This window comes from Lagopus muta, chromosome 9, assembly GCF_023343835.1.
Source record: "Lagopus muta isolate bLagMut1 chromosome 9, bLagMut1 primary, whole genome shotgun sequence".
Taxonomy (NCBI): Eukaryota; Metazoa; Chordata; class Aves; order Galliformes; family Phasianidae; genus Lagopus; species Lagopus muta.
This window is the reverse complement of record NC_064441.1, coordinates 5,596,150-5,616,048: the sequence shown is the minus strand read 5'-3', so window position 1 is coordinate 5,616,048 and position 19,899 is coordinate 5,596,150. Positions and strand designations below refer to the sequence as shown.

Sequence of the window (19,899 nt, the reverse complement as noted above, 5' to 3'; positions counted from 1 at the left end):
ATGAGATACTCTTAGTGTGCAGAAGGATGATGGGAGCCATGGGATGAGGGGAAATGGGATGGGAGTCATTAAGTAGTGGGACTATTTTAAAAATACATCTAGAATAAACAATCAGCAACATGCTCTGTAACAACTCCCTCCCCTTTGCAGAGCAGACAAACTAGAATACTTTATGCAGTTTTACAGTAAAACATGCACAACTGCACTATTCAGATCACTCAGTTTCTCAGGCTTGTCTCTACTGTGTCAGTCAGCCCTCCCTTTATGCTGGAAGGAAAGAAAGCCATGTGGTTAGAGAGTAAGCATCGAATGGTACATGTCAGTGCAAGGATGTGTATGCTAATCGTAATTGGGTAATTTTATTTCTCTGGAGTTCATTTTGTTTTTCAGCATCACGTTATTGGCTCATATTACAAATCCGAGAAAGAGAACCATATGGCCCATAAAATACATTTAATTTGTATTAATGTTATAAAATAGACCTCAAACATTTAAAGTATAATAAAGTGGTACTTCACTGCAGACATCATTTTTCTGTTGATTAGAGTTAAGCATTCATAATGCCTTTTACTGCTACATTAAGATGCTGCCATAAGTAAAAACCTAAATTAAAAACAAAAAATAAAAAACCAATGGTTATTTCCACAGTTCACTTTCCACCCAGAGACACTTACTTGTTAGTAAGTTCTGGTCACCTACCTTTCTTCAGTGAATACAGCTGAAATTAAAATCCTAGCTGTTTTGAAGACTGATTTAAATGTCCAAGTAATTTTCAACAGGACAAATAAAGAGTGACTAATTGCTCTTACAAGGTGCCACCAATGCCAGCTTCACCACCACAGCACAGAAGCTTATTATTCATGAATAATTAAATCTCTATTTCTTGTACTGAATAGCTGCTTTGGTTAGTAATTGGTGCAAGGCAAACAAGCTATAGGAGATAAAACCATCTAGATGAAGTCAAATTATCTAAGAAGAAAACAGCTACAGAATTTATCAAGTTAATCACAGACCATGGAAAAATGCAAGAAAGAAAACCACAGATATACTGGATTACATCACAGCAGTGCTCAGCTGGAATGGCACAGTTTCTTTCAAACATATCCAATGGAATGTGCGGAGAAAGTCTGTGGGGATGAAGAAGAAAGGGATCCTCGTCACAAGGCAATAATCAGCATCTTAGTTACTGCAAATATATTAAGTTGAATCATCATCAACAGACAGGAAAGGTCAGGGAAGGTGCATTGCAAAGAATTCATGAGTAGGCATCTCTCACCCATTAAATCCTGCCATGCTCCAACAAATGAATCACTAGAAGGTCTGAGTGCTCATAAAGATGTTATTAGCTCTTTGCCTGCTCTAAGAAAATTGGATGAAAAAAGCACAGTTTCTAGGAATTATATTAATTCCACAGCAAGCACACTCCTCTGTCTCTCCCTTCTGATTACTGGTTTGGCTATAATCATCCTGCTTTGCTCTCTTTGCTGATTGATCACATATATTACATTAATGCAAATTAGGTGTTTATGAAATTATAAGGGACATTTTATGCCATGTTTTCCTATTTAGTACTTAAGGTACACTTTTTAAATCAACTAAAGACAACGCAAGGTACCTGATATCTCAGTCCTGCCAACCATCACAGATAGAAAGTAACTGCATTGGCATTTCCCAAATTCTGAGTTCTGCCAGATTGTCATGATTCAAATACATACATAAGCGTCACTATAAATTATATCTATTCATTTTTCTCTACATAAGAAGAAGAAAATCTAAATGTCCTACTGATAAGGAATATCCTACATACAGTGAACAGCTGTGGTATAAGTAACCTAAGTTTTACACACCACTAAATTTCCCAGAAGAGATATCTATCTGTGTAATGTAATCATGATTACCCACACCATTCTATGGACATAATAAAGACATTTAAAAGGGGATGTGGTAGTTAACTAATTAGCACACAGAAAACTAGCACTGTGCAAAACAGTCACTTCAATGCAAGTGCATGTCTTTTACCTCTCTTTTGCCAAGAATGGCAAAGTTCAAAATACACTTAAAATCCATGATGATCTTTGATACTGTATGAGACACTGAAATGCAACTAACCAGCTTTATCTGATGATATTTCTACTACTTGCCATCATATTTAGTCATCATTTATATAACAAAGTAAAGTAGGAATGCTGAAAAAAGCAACCAATCTTTAGACATAGGCTGTAGGTGTTCAGAATAAGTTAATGTGGTTAAAATTTCAAGAAATCTTCTCAGACAGTGATCAAAATCTGCTGCTTTTATTTTGTATTTAAAATAAGACATTGGGTCCTTAATTTCTCAGCAATTACTAACTTACAGCTTATGCATCTATTTATGTAAACATGTATGAGATTTTACTTAAAATATCTAAAATCCAAATGCTGTTAATTAACTTTTAATGGCAACATGAAAACTTTTACTGAAACAAAGTAAGTCACAAAGAATGCATTTACCTCTCAGAAGATTCCCTAGTGTGATCCCTCAGTACTTTCGCAGTAAAATGAAAATATTCCTTGTAAGAACACAGACATTTCATTCAGAGGACTGTCTTGTCACCAGGGGGAAAACAGCAGATAACAAAAGCCTCTCACAAAACTAGTGTTTATTTAAAGATATCAAGGACAAAAAACTCCTCTAGGGAATTTAGCATCATCTACAATTCTTCTGAAACCCATCACAGCGCATATGGTTCTCAACCAGGTCACTAGAGTCACCAGGGGATCACCATCGCCCCAACAGAAATTTCCTACAGGGTACTCTGCATTTTCTCACAAAACTACTGTATCTTGAAATTCTAAGAGAATTCTGAGTTTTAGCCTGCATTGAAAGAAATCATTACAATTTCACTAACACAAAATGCCTCTCAGATAAATCACACATTTGTCAAAGAATTTTTCAGTTAAAATGCATGCAGTTGTCCTGCATGTCAGAGAAGATCTTTTTCATCCATGGGGGAGCAGTGAAAATTGTGATCACTACAATGCTTACGAAAGTGTTCAAGAAACATGTAGATGTTGTACTATGGTACGTGGTTTAGTGGAGAAATATTGGTAGCAGGTGGATGGTTGGATTAGATGATGTTGAAGGTCTTTTCCAACCTTGGTGATTGTGTGAAAAGTGCAGACCAAACAGAGATTAGCCAAGGCTCAGTTCTGATGCTAAATTCAGGTTTCTAATGAGCCAAGGAAAATTCAACTGCACAACATGAAGTGCTATACTTAAAAAAAGTCCAATTTTAACACTCAAAAAAAGTAAAATGAGTTTGGCCTTTTGAAGAAAACTTCTTAACAAAGCTGGTAAACCAATGGTTAAAGAGCATGGAGAAGGATGTCTGCTTGCTGGGAGATGTTTAAATACAATATTATGTGCCGTACAAGTTTACAGATGAAAATTGTTTAATTTAGAGCTACAAAACATCAAACAACTGTAAACCTGTATTGCTTGTTCAAGGCTGACTTTTTCACCAAGCAGTACGTGCATGTTTTGAAGTCATTGTTTGTTTTTTATATATAATCATCAGAGTGTAAGGTCATTATAACAAACGAGACCTCACAGGAACGAACAATATTTCAGTGGCAAAATATCCACCGGTAAAAAATACAAAGAAAGGTACTGCAAAATTCTATAATTTAAATTTCTTACTGGACGTTTTCTTCATTTACCTTTGTCTGCTGACAGTCTCTCTGATTCCTGATGCTTTTCATATGATACTGAATTAAATTTATCCTTTCTATACCTAAATTGAAGCTATGTGCCCCGTTAACTTGTTGCTGGCACCCAGTACAATCTGCAAGGAATTTTAATGGTTTTGGTAAGGAAGGTAAAAATCAAGCAGGTATGTTTGCATTTGATAACAGAATTTCAGACCAATCAAGTATTTAAACCTAAAATTAGAAAGCACGGCCATCAACAGTTCCAAAAATTTCACTATCTGAAAAATAGAAGGAATTTCAAAGTTTAATAAAAGTAATTAGGAAATTGCAGAACATCACTATGGTAGCTGCTTTTCTCCAAACTATCATCTACTCCAGACACCTACTCTCATCAAGCTGAGATGTCCTCCCATATTTGTCTGCTGGCAGTAATAAAATCAAGCTGTCAAGCATGCACATAAAGTAACTTCAAAGACTTTATTTTCTACTGCCTCAGACTCAATATCCAGTGTGTCATTCCTATTTATGGTAACATTCAGAAAACATCGTATGATCCCATCACTTTATGATGAACACCCAGCAATGATCATACAGTAATAACACAGTGAATATGCTGAAATAACTGAGTGTATAGCGTGTATTTTTCAATCTCATTTTTAATCCAAACTATTTCTGAGCAGAGAATGATTGCATTTGTAATTAAATGATGTAAAATGCTTTTTGATTCCATAAAAAACAGTACTTTCCCAGATTTAATGGTACTCAAGCTTTTTCTTCCAGGTATTTAGCAGCATGAACGCTAGTGTCAGCTGTCACATACATACTGAGATACTGTGAAACACAGGTTTACTGAAATATAAATTAATCAGTATTAGTATAAAACAGAGACATTTTAAGACTTGCAAAGAACTGCATGATTTCTTTAATGTTTTGTGCTGGCTAAGTACGCAAGAGGATTAGAATTTGATAAGTTCACCTCATTTTCAAGAAGCTGATACACCATCGAAATAGCTGTGGTTTGTAAACACTTCTAAATGCCTAAAGGAATTATCATACTATAAAATGTAGAGATAGAAATACAGAGAACATATTCCACTATATTCTAACTCCATGATGATCAGGTTCAGCAACACTACTCATTCTGGGTTGCATCACTCCAGTCTTTCCAATAGAGATTGTAGTTTCACTTCTCTATCCTTACAGGAAGGACAAGAGAGAAATCACTCAGTCCTCTGAAGAGAAAAGATAGCGCCAATAGCTTTAAGAAAAGCTGAAATGTTTTATCAATCACCACAGACTTCGTCTCAAACTACTCCGTAATTCTGAAGAATTTAATCCATTTAAATTTCCCTTAAATGATCATCACATAATTATGCAATTAAGCTCAGTGTACATCTAACTTATCTACAGAAACTGACCGTTTCTGCTCTGGACTTAATTCAGAGTGACTAGCCAATATATTTTAGCATTAGCCCCAGCTTCAAGAATCAACCCACCTTGTTGAAAAATATAGCTCAAAACAATTTCATGGGTATTTAAATTGTCTAGTCTAACTAAAGAGACAATATAATCAAAACACAATCAAAACCCAGGCTGTCCTAGTAGGCCAAAAGCGGTCGGATATTAATAACCAGAATCTATCCAAAGCCAGTCATGTTACCAAACACCCAGTCTGCAAAGGCACTGAGTTCCCGAGTCTTCCCCTGACTGTTTAAGTATCACAACCTCCGAGAATCAGTCTGCTTTTAGTGTGCTTCAGAGATGTAAAATGAATCAATGCAGCAGCAAAAAGCAGGTTAGGAGCAGAGCTGGGAGCTGAAAATAACCTCTTGATTGACTCCCGGTATACTGTTCTATCCACAGGGTCACAGAAGCTCAGAACTCAGAGTTCAAAGCTCAGAGCTTTTCACATGCCATCAGTGTACAAGTCCCAGGTTTCATGGTTGTCATAGATTTCTCAGATACAGAGCTGCTCTGACTAGGTGAGTTCTAATTTCCTAAGCCATTTTTTTTAATTTCCCCCAGGAGATGGCCAGACCTCTTCCCTTCTAATGTCACAAATAATGCTGCATAGAGCTCTAAATATCATTTCAGTACTTAATGTATTTTTAAAAGCATAGACTGAAAGATATTACAATGATGCATTGAAGGAGGAGGAAAAATAAACACATCCACTGGGTTTACCCAGATCCATAGCCCCAGCCTTTCTTATTTTCTGGCTTGCGATCTTGAACATACTCAGAGAGTGTCAGATTGCAGCTCTGGCATAAACAGCTGAACAAACTAAATCATGGATCCCTGGCAAAATGAAACCCCATTTAATAGTTTCTTTGTAGAAATTGTGCACCAGGCAGCGTTAGGCCTAAGAAGGTAAAGAACCATGCTGAGAGCCATGCACACACATTTACACTGCAATATATTTGCTCTATGATATATTTCACTTACTCTTTGATATGTAAAAATTGGAATATGAAAAAGAAATTATCTGCCTGCTTATTTTCATTCTGAGAACTTCCATTACCTGTATTTCTGATTGTGGAATAATAATTAGAAAAAAATCACTAGAATGATCTTATAATGAGATCTTTCATAATTTAGCACACCAAACATCCTTCACGTGTTCTGCAATGAACTCGCTCCCCATACAATACAAAATTTGCACTGGCAGACTGTTGGGTTACTGAGGAAGAAATAATTAGTAGAAAAACAGAAAATGCTCCTGTCTTATTACTATTTAGTTCACGCCATTTGATTTGACCTTTTATGTAAAGGCTAAGATCTTCAGAGATGCTGAGCGACCAGCAATTCCAGCAATGTTCTTAAGACAAGTTTACTTGTGAAACAGTAGTTTCAGAAGCTAAGAAAAGGAAGAAATTTAAAGAAATCTGTAAATTGACTGAGAGAGATATTAAGTTATTCAGTGCTAAATCTATTAATAAATACAAAAATCACAAGGAAGGAGAAATTAGAAAGACTTGTTATGAGGAGTGTATTTTTAAAAAAGATAAAATATTCCTTACAAAACTATAGACCAAGCCTGATAAAAATAAATAGCAATAATACTAATAAAGATAATAAGCTGACCTAAGGCTTTAAGAAAAGATGAACCTTTATTTAAAGCAAAGGAAAGGTAACAAGTTCAATGCCTTTCCTTAAGCTGTGTTTTTCTCCTAATCTTCATGCTATTAAGACATAAGCAGCAAAGGAACATTCCCCAGCACTCACATTTCTAATCAAATATTCTGTTTCTCTTAGCATCTGCATGTTGACAGAATAATGAAACACTGATAATTATCATCTATTATACTAACAGTTGCTGTCTTCTGCTGTCTTCTACGGCATTGGATGGCTTGAAATTTGAGTAGCTTATTTTCTATAAGAATACTATCTTCTTAAAGACTATGATAAAAACAGCAGTGTAGATGACCTTTAGTTATTACCTGCAACTGTAAATTTCATTTGAATTTCATGTTAACACATTTGAGTACAGTCTGATTGACTTATCAAAACACTAAAAAAAAGATTACAATTTGAGCCAATCATGCTGTTACAAAAACAACCCAACCTCTCTGATCTACAGTTCAATATAATGTTTGGAGATGAACAGGATTATTGTACATTAAGGGGACTAAGGATTTCCATTCAAAAGCATTAGAGGAACGTCTATATCAAGAACTACTTTCAATTATTTTCAACTTAGTTGCTATATATGTTACAACTGAGCCAAAACAAATGGCCTTTCTCAATCATCTGCATAGCAAACCTGAAAACAACAGTGACCCACTACCTCCTAGCAAAGTCTCCCTACTGCTATTTCATCATCTTCCCTTCAGTGAGCCCGGGAGCTGCTGTTGTTTCTGCCCTCATCTTTACCATTAGCATGCCTCTGTAGTACATTATCTATTGATCCTGATGTAACAAGCGCAGACAGCTTCAGAGTGTAATGTATGCTCTTCAGAGTACAGAACCACAGAGCACACACATTAAGGAAATTAAAACAAAGACACAAGCATGCAGTCTACTTGAAGCCTCAGAGCAAATGTTTGTTTGCACTCAAATGTTTTTTAAAAAGAGCTGAAGTTTAATTTCTGCGTCACGGCAAAGAGAGCTCAGCATTCACTGACACCAGGGTGAATCCTAAGTAGTCACTATCAACGACCAACAGTAAATTTCAATGTCTCTAAATTAACTAATTTGCCTAAAATTTAATTGAATCTTTCAAACTAACACTGTGTCAGAGAGGTATTGTAGCAAGCGTGTGGAGAATGCTACCTGACCGCAAAAGGAAATAACTTGCACAAATTAAACAAACATGATTTTAAAGCACCAGAAAGCTCACCCAACCAGAGATCAAAGAGGAGTTTAATTCCAAATCAACCATCAAAAATCCTGAATGTTGGATAACCACCTAAGGCTCATCGCTTGAATCTATTTGTACTCACTGAATCCATTAGATCATTGATACGACAAGTATGCAAACTATCCATTTGTTTTAAAACTAAATACTCTGATGGAGGAGACCCAAGACAGCCTTAAAATATTAATGCATGATGCAAACACAAAGATCCAGAGGGAGCTCTGGCTAATTAACAAGTTCTAGATGTAGACCTATAATGATAATACTGATGAAATCTCTGTCAAGGATTAAATTGAATTCTTAAAGTTCCTTGTTGGGCTTGTGTTCTATAGTAAACACAGGGGGAAGGAATAAAACATATTAGGAGAAATATTCATACAGACTCCAGTTCATGCAGTTTGAAATGTTGATATAGACTAATTTTCAAATGTCAGTGCAAATAATAATGCTGGTATGGGCTCCTCAATTTAAAAGGGGAACACGTCAGGCAGGACATTTCAAAGAAAACCGTCCAGTGTGGAGCACATTGCTTCTCATTTCAGTAAGGAACACACAGCCCATTTGCTGGACTAAAGCACTTGCTAATGATTGTTGAACACAGCCATATGATGCACATTAAGTGCAATCCAGTTCTTCCAGGACAACACAAACAAGGAACTACTCTAGCAGAGCAGGTTTCCAGGATTCACAGAAGAATCTTAAGCTTGATGCTCGTGCGGCTGGAATAAATTAAAGATTTAGAGGCTCCTGGTATATTTCTCCATTTTCCTTCATTTTCCTTCTGAAAAAAAATAGAATAACTGGAGGGCACTTAAAAACAATGGGATTTAATTCACTTACGTCAGCAGCTACTCACCAAATATTACGCATTACCTTCTGAGGTAGAAGAATTTTGGCTGTATATGAAGAAAGGCAGCTGGCTGTATGTCAGCAAGTATATTTGGAAAAAAATCTAACTCCACAGGAAATCCAAATTCTGTTCCAAAAGAAATCCTAAAATCTCTCACACCTTTTATTCTGCTTTTACATCAGTGTAACTGCAGCAGTCCTTGTATAATTTCCCTCAAAAGTAAGAACAAAAATATTTGCGCTGAAGCCGAAGGCAGTTTGTGTTATCTGGTAACACAAACACATTGTCCCAATTAATGGTCATGTATGAGCTCTCCTCCTTTCAAACATTGTCACAGCTCCCTTTTTAAAAGGTCGCAGGTAGGCTTTCAGTCAAGTTCTAAGAATATTTTGCCTAAAGCTACAGTGTTATTTAGAATAAGCACCAGGGCCTAAGGCAAAATCTGCATGGAGTAAGTTGTGCCTCTCTGACGGTGAAGTATGGGATGTTAGAAAGATGAAACGATCATAGGCTTTATCATTATTGACTTATCACTTTTATTTAGAAGTGGAATTAAATACTAGAGCATCAAGCTCAGGGGGTAGGTTTGGGAACCGTGGAATGAGCAGTTGCTCAGGATGCTGTCAGAACAGAAGCAACACTTATTTTCAGGCTCATTAAAAGATTCACTTGCTAGTCAGCTACTTGGGCTTGCAGAGGTGTTTTTCCAAATACTCTGCTGTGCTAGAAGAGGCATTAAATCATAATATAATGAATGAAAATACTGTTTCTTGTAGCAGTGCACAAATATGAGAAATAAAAATGAGAAATCTATTTCTAGGTGTTTTTTTTCCTTCTGAGTTGCAACTCTCACTTCCGATATACATACACTTTTTCTGGCATTTTAACTCACTGCAAAATACTGGTTGAAGAACAATGTGCCTCAAGTGGCAACCTCTGCCAAAAAAAGTTAATGAAGACTTCACTTGCTTGTCTGAGACATATCAATTCATTTCAAACTGTAAAATTCACACTAACTTTGAGGAAGATGTATCAATTCTCTGAAGCAGATATTCAGTGTACAAAGTGAATAATTTTCTTACTTAAATTCAAAACTTTAGGGACTGACAAATCCAATTTCCTTTTTGTGAATATCAGAAACAATTTGATAATTTGGGAGCTTTCCTGAGGCTACCTGATTCATCTTTTACTCATCACAACTAATCGTAGAAGCAGCAATAATAATAAGTGGTTTGTATAGTAACTCATCTCAAACCTGAGATACAAATGGCTCTCTTATTCTTTTCTCCTAGAGAACAATACAAGGATGCAAGTAAAAATTTGGGAACAGCAGAAATAACTTCTTACCACAGATCTCATCCGGTATTCACTGCAGTCAGCTGCTGCTTATTGACAATAACAGGTATTCGATAAGAACATAAAGATCTCTATCTAAAAACAGGACGAACCATGAAAAAAAACAAACCTCAGACCAAAAGCCCACAACTCAATTCATCCCCGTGTTTAATTTACAACCACAATCCATAAGTCCACAGGCAGAAAAAAACTTTAGATTGTTGTTATTTTTTCCTCTCAACTCAGTGGCCCCAAGAACCCGCTACGACGTAATTGGTTCCAAAGCACCCTCAATTCTGAACCCTCAGTGCCGTTTTATTATGCAGGCAACTGTTTCATAACCTTAGTTGAAGGTTTTCTCTAAGTATGATTTATGATATTTCTGAGGTGTTTGGAGTTAATTATTTTGAGTGACAACTGCAAACAACTACCACTACTTGTTTTATCTTAAAATGTTGATTTAAAGATGTTGTCTCTTCTCACAGTTATTTGATGATAGACTTAATTTTTGCATATTTATTTTCCATAAGCTATTTGCGTTGTATAGTTTACAGCCATTAAATCACTCAATGACACAGTTAATAATTACTAGAAGAACAGTGAGAGAAACCACGTCATTATCTGAGGTTGTTTTTTTTTTTTTTTTTTGTTTTTTTTTTGTATTATTTAAAATATCCAGAGCCATCAATCTATCCTCTTTCGGAACCAGAAGTTTACTTCTGGACTACCTGAAAGGTTTTCTATCATTACGAAAACAGCTTTCTATCATCATGACAAAGTCTCTGGAAGGTAAAACAGTTTCACTGGACAGCACAGTTTATTACATTACACAGATTTAATTTGCTTGGACAACGCAAATCTAGAAATTCCAATGACAGGAAGAGAATCCACATTATATGAATGCAAGATTTTTTATGCAAAATCAGGAAATAGGAGCAAACATCTATACAGAAGCTTAATTTTGGTTCTACTTGAAAGTGAAATAAATGCTTTCAGGCTCTAACACCAACTTTAAAATGGCAGAAATGTTTTATGCCATTTAATTCATTACTAAAAGCTAATAATAACTACCATGAATATTGCTTGGCAAAGTCATTTCTTAGTTTCTGACACAGAACATCATCGAATCCATTCTTCTATAGCTTTAAAAAGGTTCCTAAGGAGAGAGGAATAGTAGATTTTTTTTTTAGGTCCAGAAGAAACAGCAGATCTGGAATCTTATTAGCAATAGACATATAATTGGTTAAAATCAAATATAAATTAATAAGTTTCATTATTCATTTTTAGCTTGAAATTTTCACTGAAGAAAAATTCACTAATGGCCTTACTTACAGAGAATGAATGCCAGCCAAAAAAACCAAACCGAATTTACCAGTGATGTACTGCCAAGAAATGGTGATTCACTGACTGAGCAAGCGAATTAACAATCACTTTTCTTACAAAAAACAGTAGGCAAAAACATAACTTGGCAGAACCTCCCTCCTGTTATCGTGGACTCTAATTAGCATAGTCATATAAAAAGATTGAGATTAAATATGTCAAGGACTCAGAATTGTTTGAATTCCTCTTTGCTTAATTAATCCAAATATTTAAATTATCTTCTTCATGTAATTCGGTGTTTCAACCAGAATTCCAGTGATAGGCATGTAAAATTGCTATTTGTAGACTGATTATCTAGCTCACTTTTAAAACCTGACACTAAAATAAAGATGTAATGCCTTTATGTCAAACATCTTTAAGAAGCCACCACCTCTGTTAATTAGCCAAGCACGTATCCTGTTCTCTCATTGATCACCAGATCTCACATAGCACCCAACTCAACAGGTTTCTCACTTCTCTCTTTATTGGTGGATCTGTAATATTCATACAAACTACAATTCAGCTAAAATGTCTTCCTTACTTTTCCTATAGCTTGTAAAATTAAAAAGAGAATTTTTGTGGAATCTACAGTGATCAGAAAGCTCACACAGTGTCCAAAATTCAGCTCTTGAAAAGTCATGTTCCAGTCTTTCAGAAAATAAACACTCCTGTATGACATGTACTTGCTTGTCATGAGGGCGTTTCTCCTGAGTACTCTGTAAGCTTTGGTCCTTGCTGCACTCATTGAGTGCTCCACACTCGGTTTAATTTTCACTCCAGTTTTCTTTCACAGGACAATTCTACTTTACCCTATCTGTTAATTTTTGTGACAAGAATTAAGTGCCCCTAGAAATACATTCTTTCTTTGCTTTACTAAGATGGAATTTCAGCACAGCAGTGGGGACTGAGTGAAACCTGACTCTGTTCTTAATGGTCAAGTTCAAACACCTCCCCATCCTCACACCTATCGAAACTGCAAGGCAATACTATTTACAAACAGGAAAAACAATGCAAGCTGGATCTGCAAGTCTAACAGCAGAAGTATGATATTTACCAGTGAGTCCAAATACAGGAAGGTAGCCTTGAATCCAATGGCACATGGAAGGTATCTTCCACGAATCCACAAATTATAGAAAGATTGATATTCTTAATTCTGAATTCCTTTTTCATCTGCATTTCTTTTCTAACACACTGACATTCAGAGAACTGCTTCCATGATGAATCACTAAATACAAATTAGAATAACGTTTGTCTCTTGCTGGACTTTTTAAGCATTTATTTGCTACCTCATATGTTAACAAGAATCTTATGTGGTTAGTTGACTTGTCATTTTTTCAAGATGATTTGAGATCCAAAAAGACAGATCTTACAACGGTTGTACTACCATAATTTTGAAATAAATCTATAATTACATTGTATTCCTGGCAAGAGCTTGAAGTAACATCAATATTCTTTATAAGATCTGTCTCCCAGAGAAAGACTCCTAGATACATGGCAAATTGTGAGTACCCATGGGAACATATGAAGATCTCTGCCAGGCTTCTCCATCACTGTCATAATATTTGACATGAATTAGAATTCTGGCCAGCGCTCAGAATCAGTAATTCCTATAAATCTTTTCAATGTCACAGAAAGTATGACACTGCATTAATTACATATAATATTATCCTACAAACAGAATTTTACAGATTACCTTACATGCATTTTGTCCTTTTTAAATGGGGCTCCAGGGTAAACATGCAGAAGAGGTACATTTGCAAGAATACAGCCTTACACATTAAAGAAACAGAGATGAGATGGAGAGCATATACAGAAGAAAAATATGAAACACTAGTCATGTTTAACTAACCACTAACTAATTCTCTTGTAAAAGGCAGGACTCCTAGGAGAGGCTGTGTCGGCACTTTTGGACAGTACACAATGGCCATTACTAGGATTATAAAATACAAGGAACATCACGTCCAAACTCACCACAGAATTGAAGTGGAAATAGATTTCTTTTTTTCTGAAACTGACATCATGTCTGTCATGCTCCCACTAGTATGGTGTTTGTTAGAATAAAAGAATTAAATCTTAACAAAATGGTAATCAGATAATAAAGGCAGCTGCTGCTGCACAGGTCAAGAGAGCGTTCACAGTTTGGAATGACGGTCATGGTTTGTATTCTGAATTCAAAGAAAGAAAATAAAATTAAAACATGTAGGCCAAGGACCTGAAGTAATAAATTTATTCCTGTCAAATGGGAAATACCTTTTTTCATGGAGATAGGTCTGGAGACACCAACAAATTAGCAAAAAAGATAGACACCTGTAAGAACAGCATTTTTGCAAACACAATAACTATTAGGTGTAATAGGATTGTAACAGGCATATCCAGAAAACCTGTAGACACATTTATAACACTAGAAATCATTTTCCAGAAATAAAAATAATCAAAATCTTTTTTTTTTTTTTTTTTTGTTCTGAAATTATCATCTAATCACTGGACAGGAAACAGGAAAAGTGCTTAAAACATTATTAAGAAGCAATTTGTCCAATATTAGATCATTTTACTGATTTAGTTTGACAAAAACTGCCAAGCATTATCAGTCTTAAGGTCCACTTAGTTAAAGCTGATACTTTAAGCAGTGTTTAGTACCAGCTGCTTCAGAGGCAAGTCAAAGAAAAATCACAACAACGTAATGAATATTACATTGGCAAATTTATAGAAAAAGCATCTAAAACCCATGCTTCATGAAATTTAATTAGAAGTCTGTTTCATGCATTCTATTTTAAATTGCTTTCATATATTAGTATGTATCTGATATTATAATTTCATCTTAACTATCAATAAGGGCATCAATCTTAGAAACAGCAATGAGGTCATTAGTTTAAAACCTACACGCACTGATAGCAGCAGAACTATGCCATATCCTGACTACACGCAAGTCACAAAGATGTAGGTGAGTTCTGAAACTGACATACATGCAATATATATTAATAGAGTAAGAGTTATAGTCTCCCCATGTGTACCACATTACAGCTGGTAAACATACAGACTTAAATACATTATGAGAAAAAGTCTGTAAAGATCAGATTAGGAAAAGAAAATTCTAATTTTTGATAATGAGCATAAAATATGCTTCTTTTAAGTCGCAAAAATGTACAAAAGCTGCAGGGAGTGCAAGTTTGGTGAGACTTGGTATAATGAAGTGCTGAAGCATGTAAGTTACTCCTTCCAATCTCTTAAAATTTTTAAAATCAAGTTTAACCTGCTTAGTAAAAACTGTTCATGTATATTAGTTAAAATTAAACTGCTTAAGCAAAACAATGTCCGCCTTTAATTACTTAAACTGAACCAGTATCAAGGGGATTATTTGTGCAACCTCATAAGCTACACAAGAAAGAAAATATGTTATTTCTAACCTCTGCTGCCAGTTGCTGAAGAGAAGGGGATGCGATAGGATGTAAAGTTGAATTGCCTCTGACTGGATTATGGAGGCTAACATAAGCCACAACATTTCTCTGAAGAACTCTCTTGAGATCCTACAACACAAGCAGAGCAACAGTTATTACTACACATGGTTATAATTAATTGTTTCATCATTTCCTTTCCTTCTAGGGAAAAACTGCACCCTATGATTCTGTCCTCTGTGCTTCCCTAAGTAATACTTACCTACTGTTTTTACAATACACTGTTAAAAACTTCAAAGGATATCTTAGTGTTATTTCTCTCTATAGCAGAAGTTTTAATTCCATTTCACACATCAGCTCAACAAAATGGAAATAGGCCTATGAGGAATTAAAAATAAGTACACTTGTAAGGCCAAAAATGAAAACATTACATACTGTGAAACGACGTGAAGGCCTTTTACACTTATGCCTGACAGAAGACAAACTTCAAAAGCAATCATTATCAACAGTTAAACGTACTCTAATTTTTAGAGAGCAAATTCAGATTTAAATTGCATAACTTTCTCAGTGTTGTCACGTTATTATGTCTCAGACTAAGAAAAAAGTATGTACAAACTGTTTCAATTATTATCTCTTAAAAAAAACCAAAAAACACCCTTTGTCTCCTCAGTAATGAGTTACTCTTTGCATGAAGTGGCTCTTCATACTGAACAGAAGGGGTGTAACACAATTACATCTGATGTAAAGCTGACTTGAAGTGGAACTAAACAGATTTTGCTTCCAGCCTGGATCTTTTCAATTTGATTTTTTCACCCCCTCTTGTTTTTGAAGAATAATTGTTTTGGAAGTATGAAACTTCAGTGGCAGCTAGCTGCTTCTCAAGCATGATAAAAATAAATTAACTCTTCATTTTCTCTACTGTTTTAATTCCGCAGCCATGAACATATCTGTTAGCTACCCCTTTAATTTATCAACTGAAATCCATTCCATTCATATACAATCAAACAAGACTGATGAGGTATTTTCTTTCAAAGAGCTGATTTATATTCTTTTGAATGGAAAAGAGCCCAAGGAATTTTCCTTGTCAGATTGCAGCTAACTTTTAAGCACAAATATATAGAAAGTGAACCAGTGGCAGTCATAAGATATTGAAATGTTTGTGGTCAATGCAACGGTTCTCCTCCTGTCACACATACTCTGCTCCACAGAAACTGCCTCCAAAGATGTTTCATTGGATGTGCTGTGGAATGTGTGAATGTCCACAGACAGCTGTCACAGACCAGTTAATAAACAGTAATTTCTATAAGGTAATTCCATAGTACCTCCATGTTTTCAACAAATGCAATAATAATTGCAATGTTTTCTTCTAAATTTATTTTACCTCTGCCCACTCGTATGAACCGATGTTCCCAAACGATGTTCCTCCCCAGGAGCAGAACACAATGGTCCGGTCAGTTCTCCATCCTCTCTTAACTTTCAACATCAAGGCCTGTATAAATGCTGTTATGATAGCAGTGCTACTGGCCCATTCTTGTCCACTGTAAGTATTCAAACTGCTGTGATGACTACCAATGATGACGTATCTGTCTGAAACAAAAAAAAAAAAGAAAAAAAAAAGAGAAAAGAATCTTCCTATACTTACTGGCATTAAATGAATTACAGAAATAAAAGATGAATTTTCTTAGTAGTCTGTAATGCTGTTAATACAGTACAACGTTGCTGACAAAAGCCAATATGGTCATGTGCAAGACAGTCATAGAATAGAAATGACTGTGAATACCACTTAAAAATAAATTAATAAATATCTGTACTTTCCTAATTTTACCCCGTGCCCTTCTCTCCATTGCTTGCTGAGTACTTTCTCTCCTTATAAATCAGGTATATGCCCCCTTTTACAGCCAGGACTTTGAGATACAGATAATCTAATCAAGTTCCATGCTTGTGTTAGTGTTGTTTAGGAAAAAAACACAACACAAGTAACTGGGAAACAGTATCTTCAATACATATGAGTATCAAAAAAAAAAAAAAAAAAACAAAAAACAAAAAAAAGAAAACAAAAGGTGTAGCAGTACAATGAGTAATATGGAAAAAATACACAAAGTATTTGCACTCCCTCACCTGGAAGACTGCGTTCAGTGCTCACCACCCTATCTCAAAAATGACATTGCAGAAACAGCAGTTGAGAAGTTGGTAACCAGAATAGTTAGATATCAGGACTTAGATTTCCAGGTAGGGAGATATTGAAAAGACCTGGACTGCAGGTTTAGAGAAGAAACATGACAGAGGAATAAAGACAGTGAATGATAAAGAAAGGTAAGTCAGAAATAGCAGTTTTGGTGATACTGGAAGAAAGTTTTTAATACAAATTTTATAAAATGAAAGGCAGTAAATTTCACCCTGAAATAAAAAGTGCTTACAATTATACAGAGAAAAAGAATAAATCACATTTCATTCAGAGAAATTATACAAGATATTAATCTCTTGAGGATTATCACAGATTCCAAATATTAACTCTCAAGTTTAAAGAAACAACTTTGCTTCCAAAAGAGTGATATGGTATTTAACAAAATGAATTAGTAGTGTGACTGATGTGTTTTAATAAGTCCACGCAGAGTTCTGCTGAATGACTTATTCCACTGTAAGACCTTCTGTATGAGATGGGTTCACAAAGGAAACGCCTTTGACAGGTTACTAATTGAGTGTATTCTGATACATAGTGAAGAACCTCTCCCCAAATGTCAACCCTTATAGATATTCTTTCCATATTTCAGGGCACTGAGAAAGACCAGGAGAACAGTTATCATAGATTCATAGAATGGCTTAGGTTGGAGAGGACCTTAAAGATCATCTACTTCCAAATCTTTTTATTATTTGTCCTGCTTCAATTTCGCAGTACAGCAGACAGTATGTCTAAACATGACAGTTACTATGTTTCAAATCCTAGGACAGCTATTTAGAAAACATTAGCAAGAGCAGGCTAGTAACTTCAAATTGTTCTAAGACATTAAATCTTTTACTGAAACTAAATCCACTACTTATACTCTTATACTACTTATACTACTTATTTTCTAGCTTGCTTTAAAAAATAAAATCATTCTAGTGAAAAGTGCAGCACTGAGCTCACAAAAAATTCACTTATTATTTCAGTGACAGGTATAAAAATTAAGATTCGCTGCCTTCCCCACTGCATCATATAAAATACGAAATGAGTGGTCCTGGCTCTAGGAGACTGTAGATAAATTGTCACCCTTTCTTTTAAAGATGGTGAAAGGGTATTAATCAAGGGAAGTGTGGTCACGGTCTTGATGATGACGTGATCCACCCAGTATGAATTGGATTGGATCAACAACACTTGGCAGTAAGTCAGTAGTCAGGAACAGTGTTCATTAATGATGTAGAAACACTTCAACTTTTAGGCAAATTTAGTCACACACAGAATATGCTCAAGATGATCTTCATTCCTATGTTGTTCTCGTTATGTTACCTACATACAGTATCAAAAGAGGAAGGAGTTTTTTTGTTTTATACCACAAATACCCTTGGGTTCTTAATGCTTAATTCTGATGGCGTACAGAACAGTAATTATTATTCATAGAGCTGTATAAACTAGCTTAAGGCATGAGTCTAACACAAAATAGGGCTGCAGAAATTATGATGAAGAACTTAGTCACAGATTTTAGTACATTGCAATCACATCTGATAATACATGCTTAATTAAGGCAGAGATCAGGCTGCCCAGGCACTTTGATTCCAGAGAGGTGTGTGAGTTATGCAGGGACGCTGTGGATTGAGTCATAGCTTTATTTAACTCAAAATTCTGCTAAATTTACAAAATAAATCAAAATATATTCTCAAATCATATAGACAGCTCATGTGTTAATTCAAATCATGCAATACAGCATATCTTATAATTAAAAGCACCAACAAAGTTACTCGTGCAGTATAGGGCAAAGTAGAACCGCGACCTCAGCAATGACTCCCAGTCATTGTGAAACAAACAATCAGTTCAAATGATGAAGGACTACTTACCAGGAAATACAGATCCTTTCAAATATCCAATAACATTAGAAATTGTCTTGTACGTTGTGACTGACTGGATACTGAGACTGATAAGTTTTTTGTCTGTTAAGAGATACAATAAGAAAAAAAACACCTTAGAAAACGTTAAATTTCTGCCTATGCAGCCAAGAGATCTGCAGGCCACAACTGTAAAACAGATGTAAATTCCTCCTAAAAAAAAAAAAAAAAAGGAAAAAAAAGAAATAGGAAAAAAAAAGAAAATAAGGTTAAAAATAAAAGTTACCAATAAGAAATCAGATATTGAAACACGGCTTACTAAGGCATTTCCTCAGATGAATTTTAGTAGCAAAGATTAAACTTGTAATCTTAGAAGATGTTTCTATTCCTTAAGGTAAAAAAAAAAACAAACCAAACATTAAATTCACCCAATATATGCTGACAGAATACAGCAGTAAAACCCAGCAAACCAAAATCAGAAATAAAACCACACAAGTAGGATTAACAAAATTCTGTGATAAAATTGTTTTAATCTTCGTAGGTTTCCCCAGCCTAAGCATTTCCCCAGTTCAATCTTTCTCTAACATTCACAGAATTATACCTCATTTACATGACACTACTGTGGAAAAAAAAACCACCAAACAAGAAAACCCTAACAAAAACAGAAGAATCGTATGCTAAATGACATGGGAACAGGTACACCTTCATATTAGTAACCACTGTGCCAGAACAGCCTTTGGTGACATCCTTATGCCAGCAGAACACAGCTTTGTTTGCTTAGCAGGTATTGGTTGAAGAAATTATATAACTACAAAAGTAAAAAAGCTTGTAAAGCAGCCAGTATATATGAGATTTGTCATCACAACTGATATGTGGCACAATGTAAGGCCAACAAAATGC

At 35.2% G+C, this 19,899-nt stretch overlaps 1 protein-coding gene across 2 annotated transcripts in view; it reads right to left on the bottom strand.

Moving 5' to 3' along the window:
* The window catches only part of NAALADL2 (N-acetylated alpha-linked acidic dipeptidase like 2), a 292,368-nt gene that overhangs the window by 68,569 nt on the left and 203,900 nt on the right, over positions 1–19,899 (bottom strand). For both annotated transcript variants that reach the window (XM_048954430.1, XM_048954429.1), the window contains exons 7-9: positions 19,012–19,104; positions 16,364–16,569; positions 14,995–15,114 (exon numbers count right to left, since the gene is read on the bottom strand). In XM_048954430.1, coding sequence (XP_048810387.1) covers positions 14,995–15,114; positions 16,364–16,569; positions 19,012–19,104 — 419 coding nt within the window. The remainder of the gene's footprint in view (positions 1–14,994; positions 15,115–16,363; positions 16,570–19,011; positions 19,105–19,899) is intronic.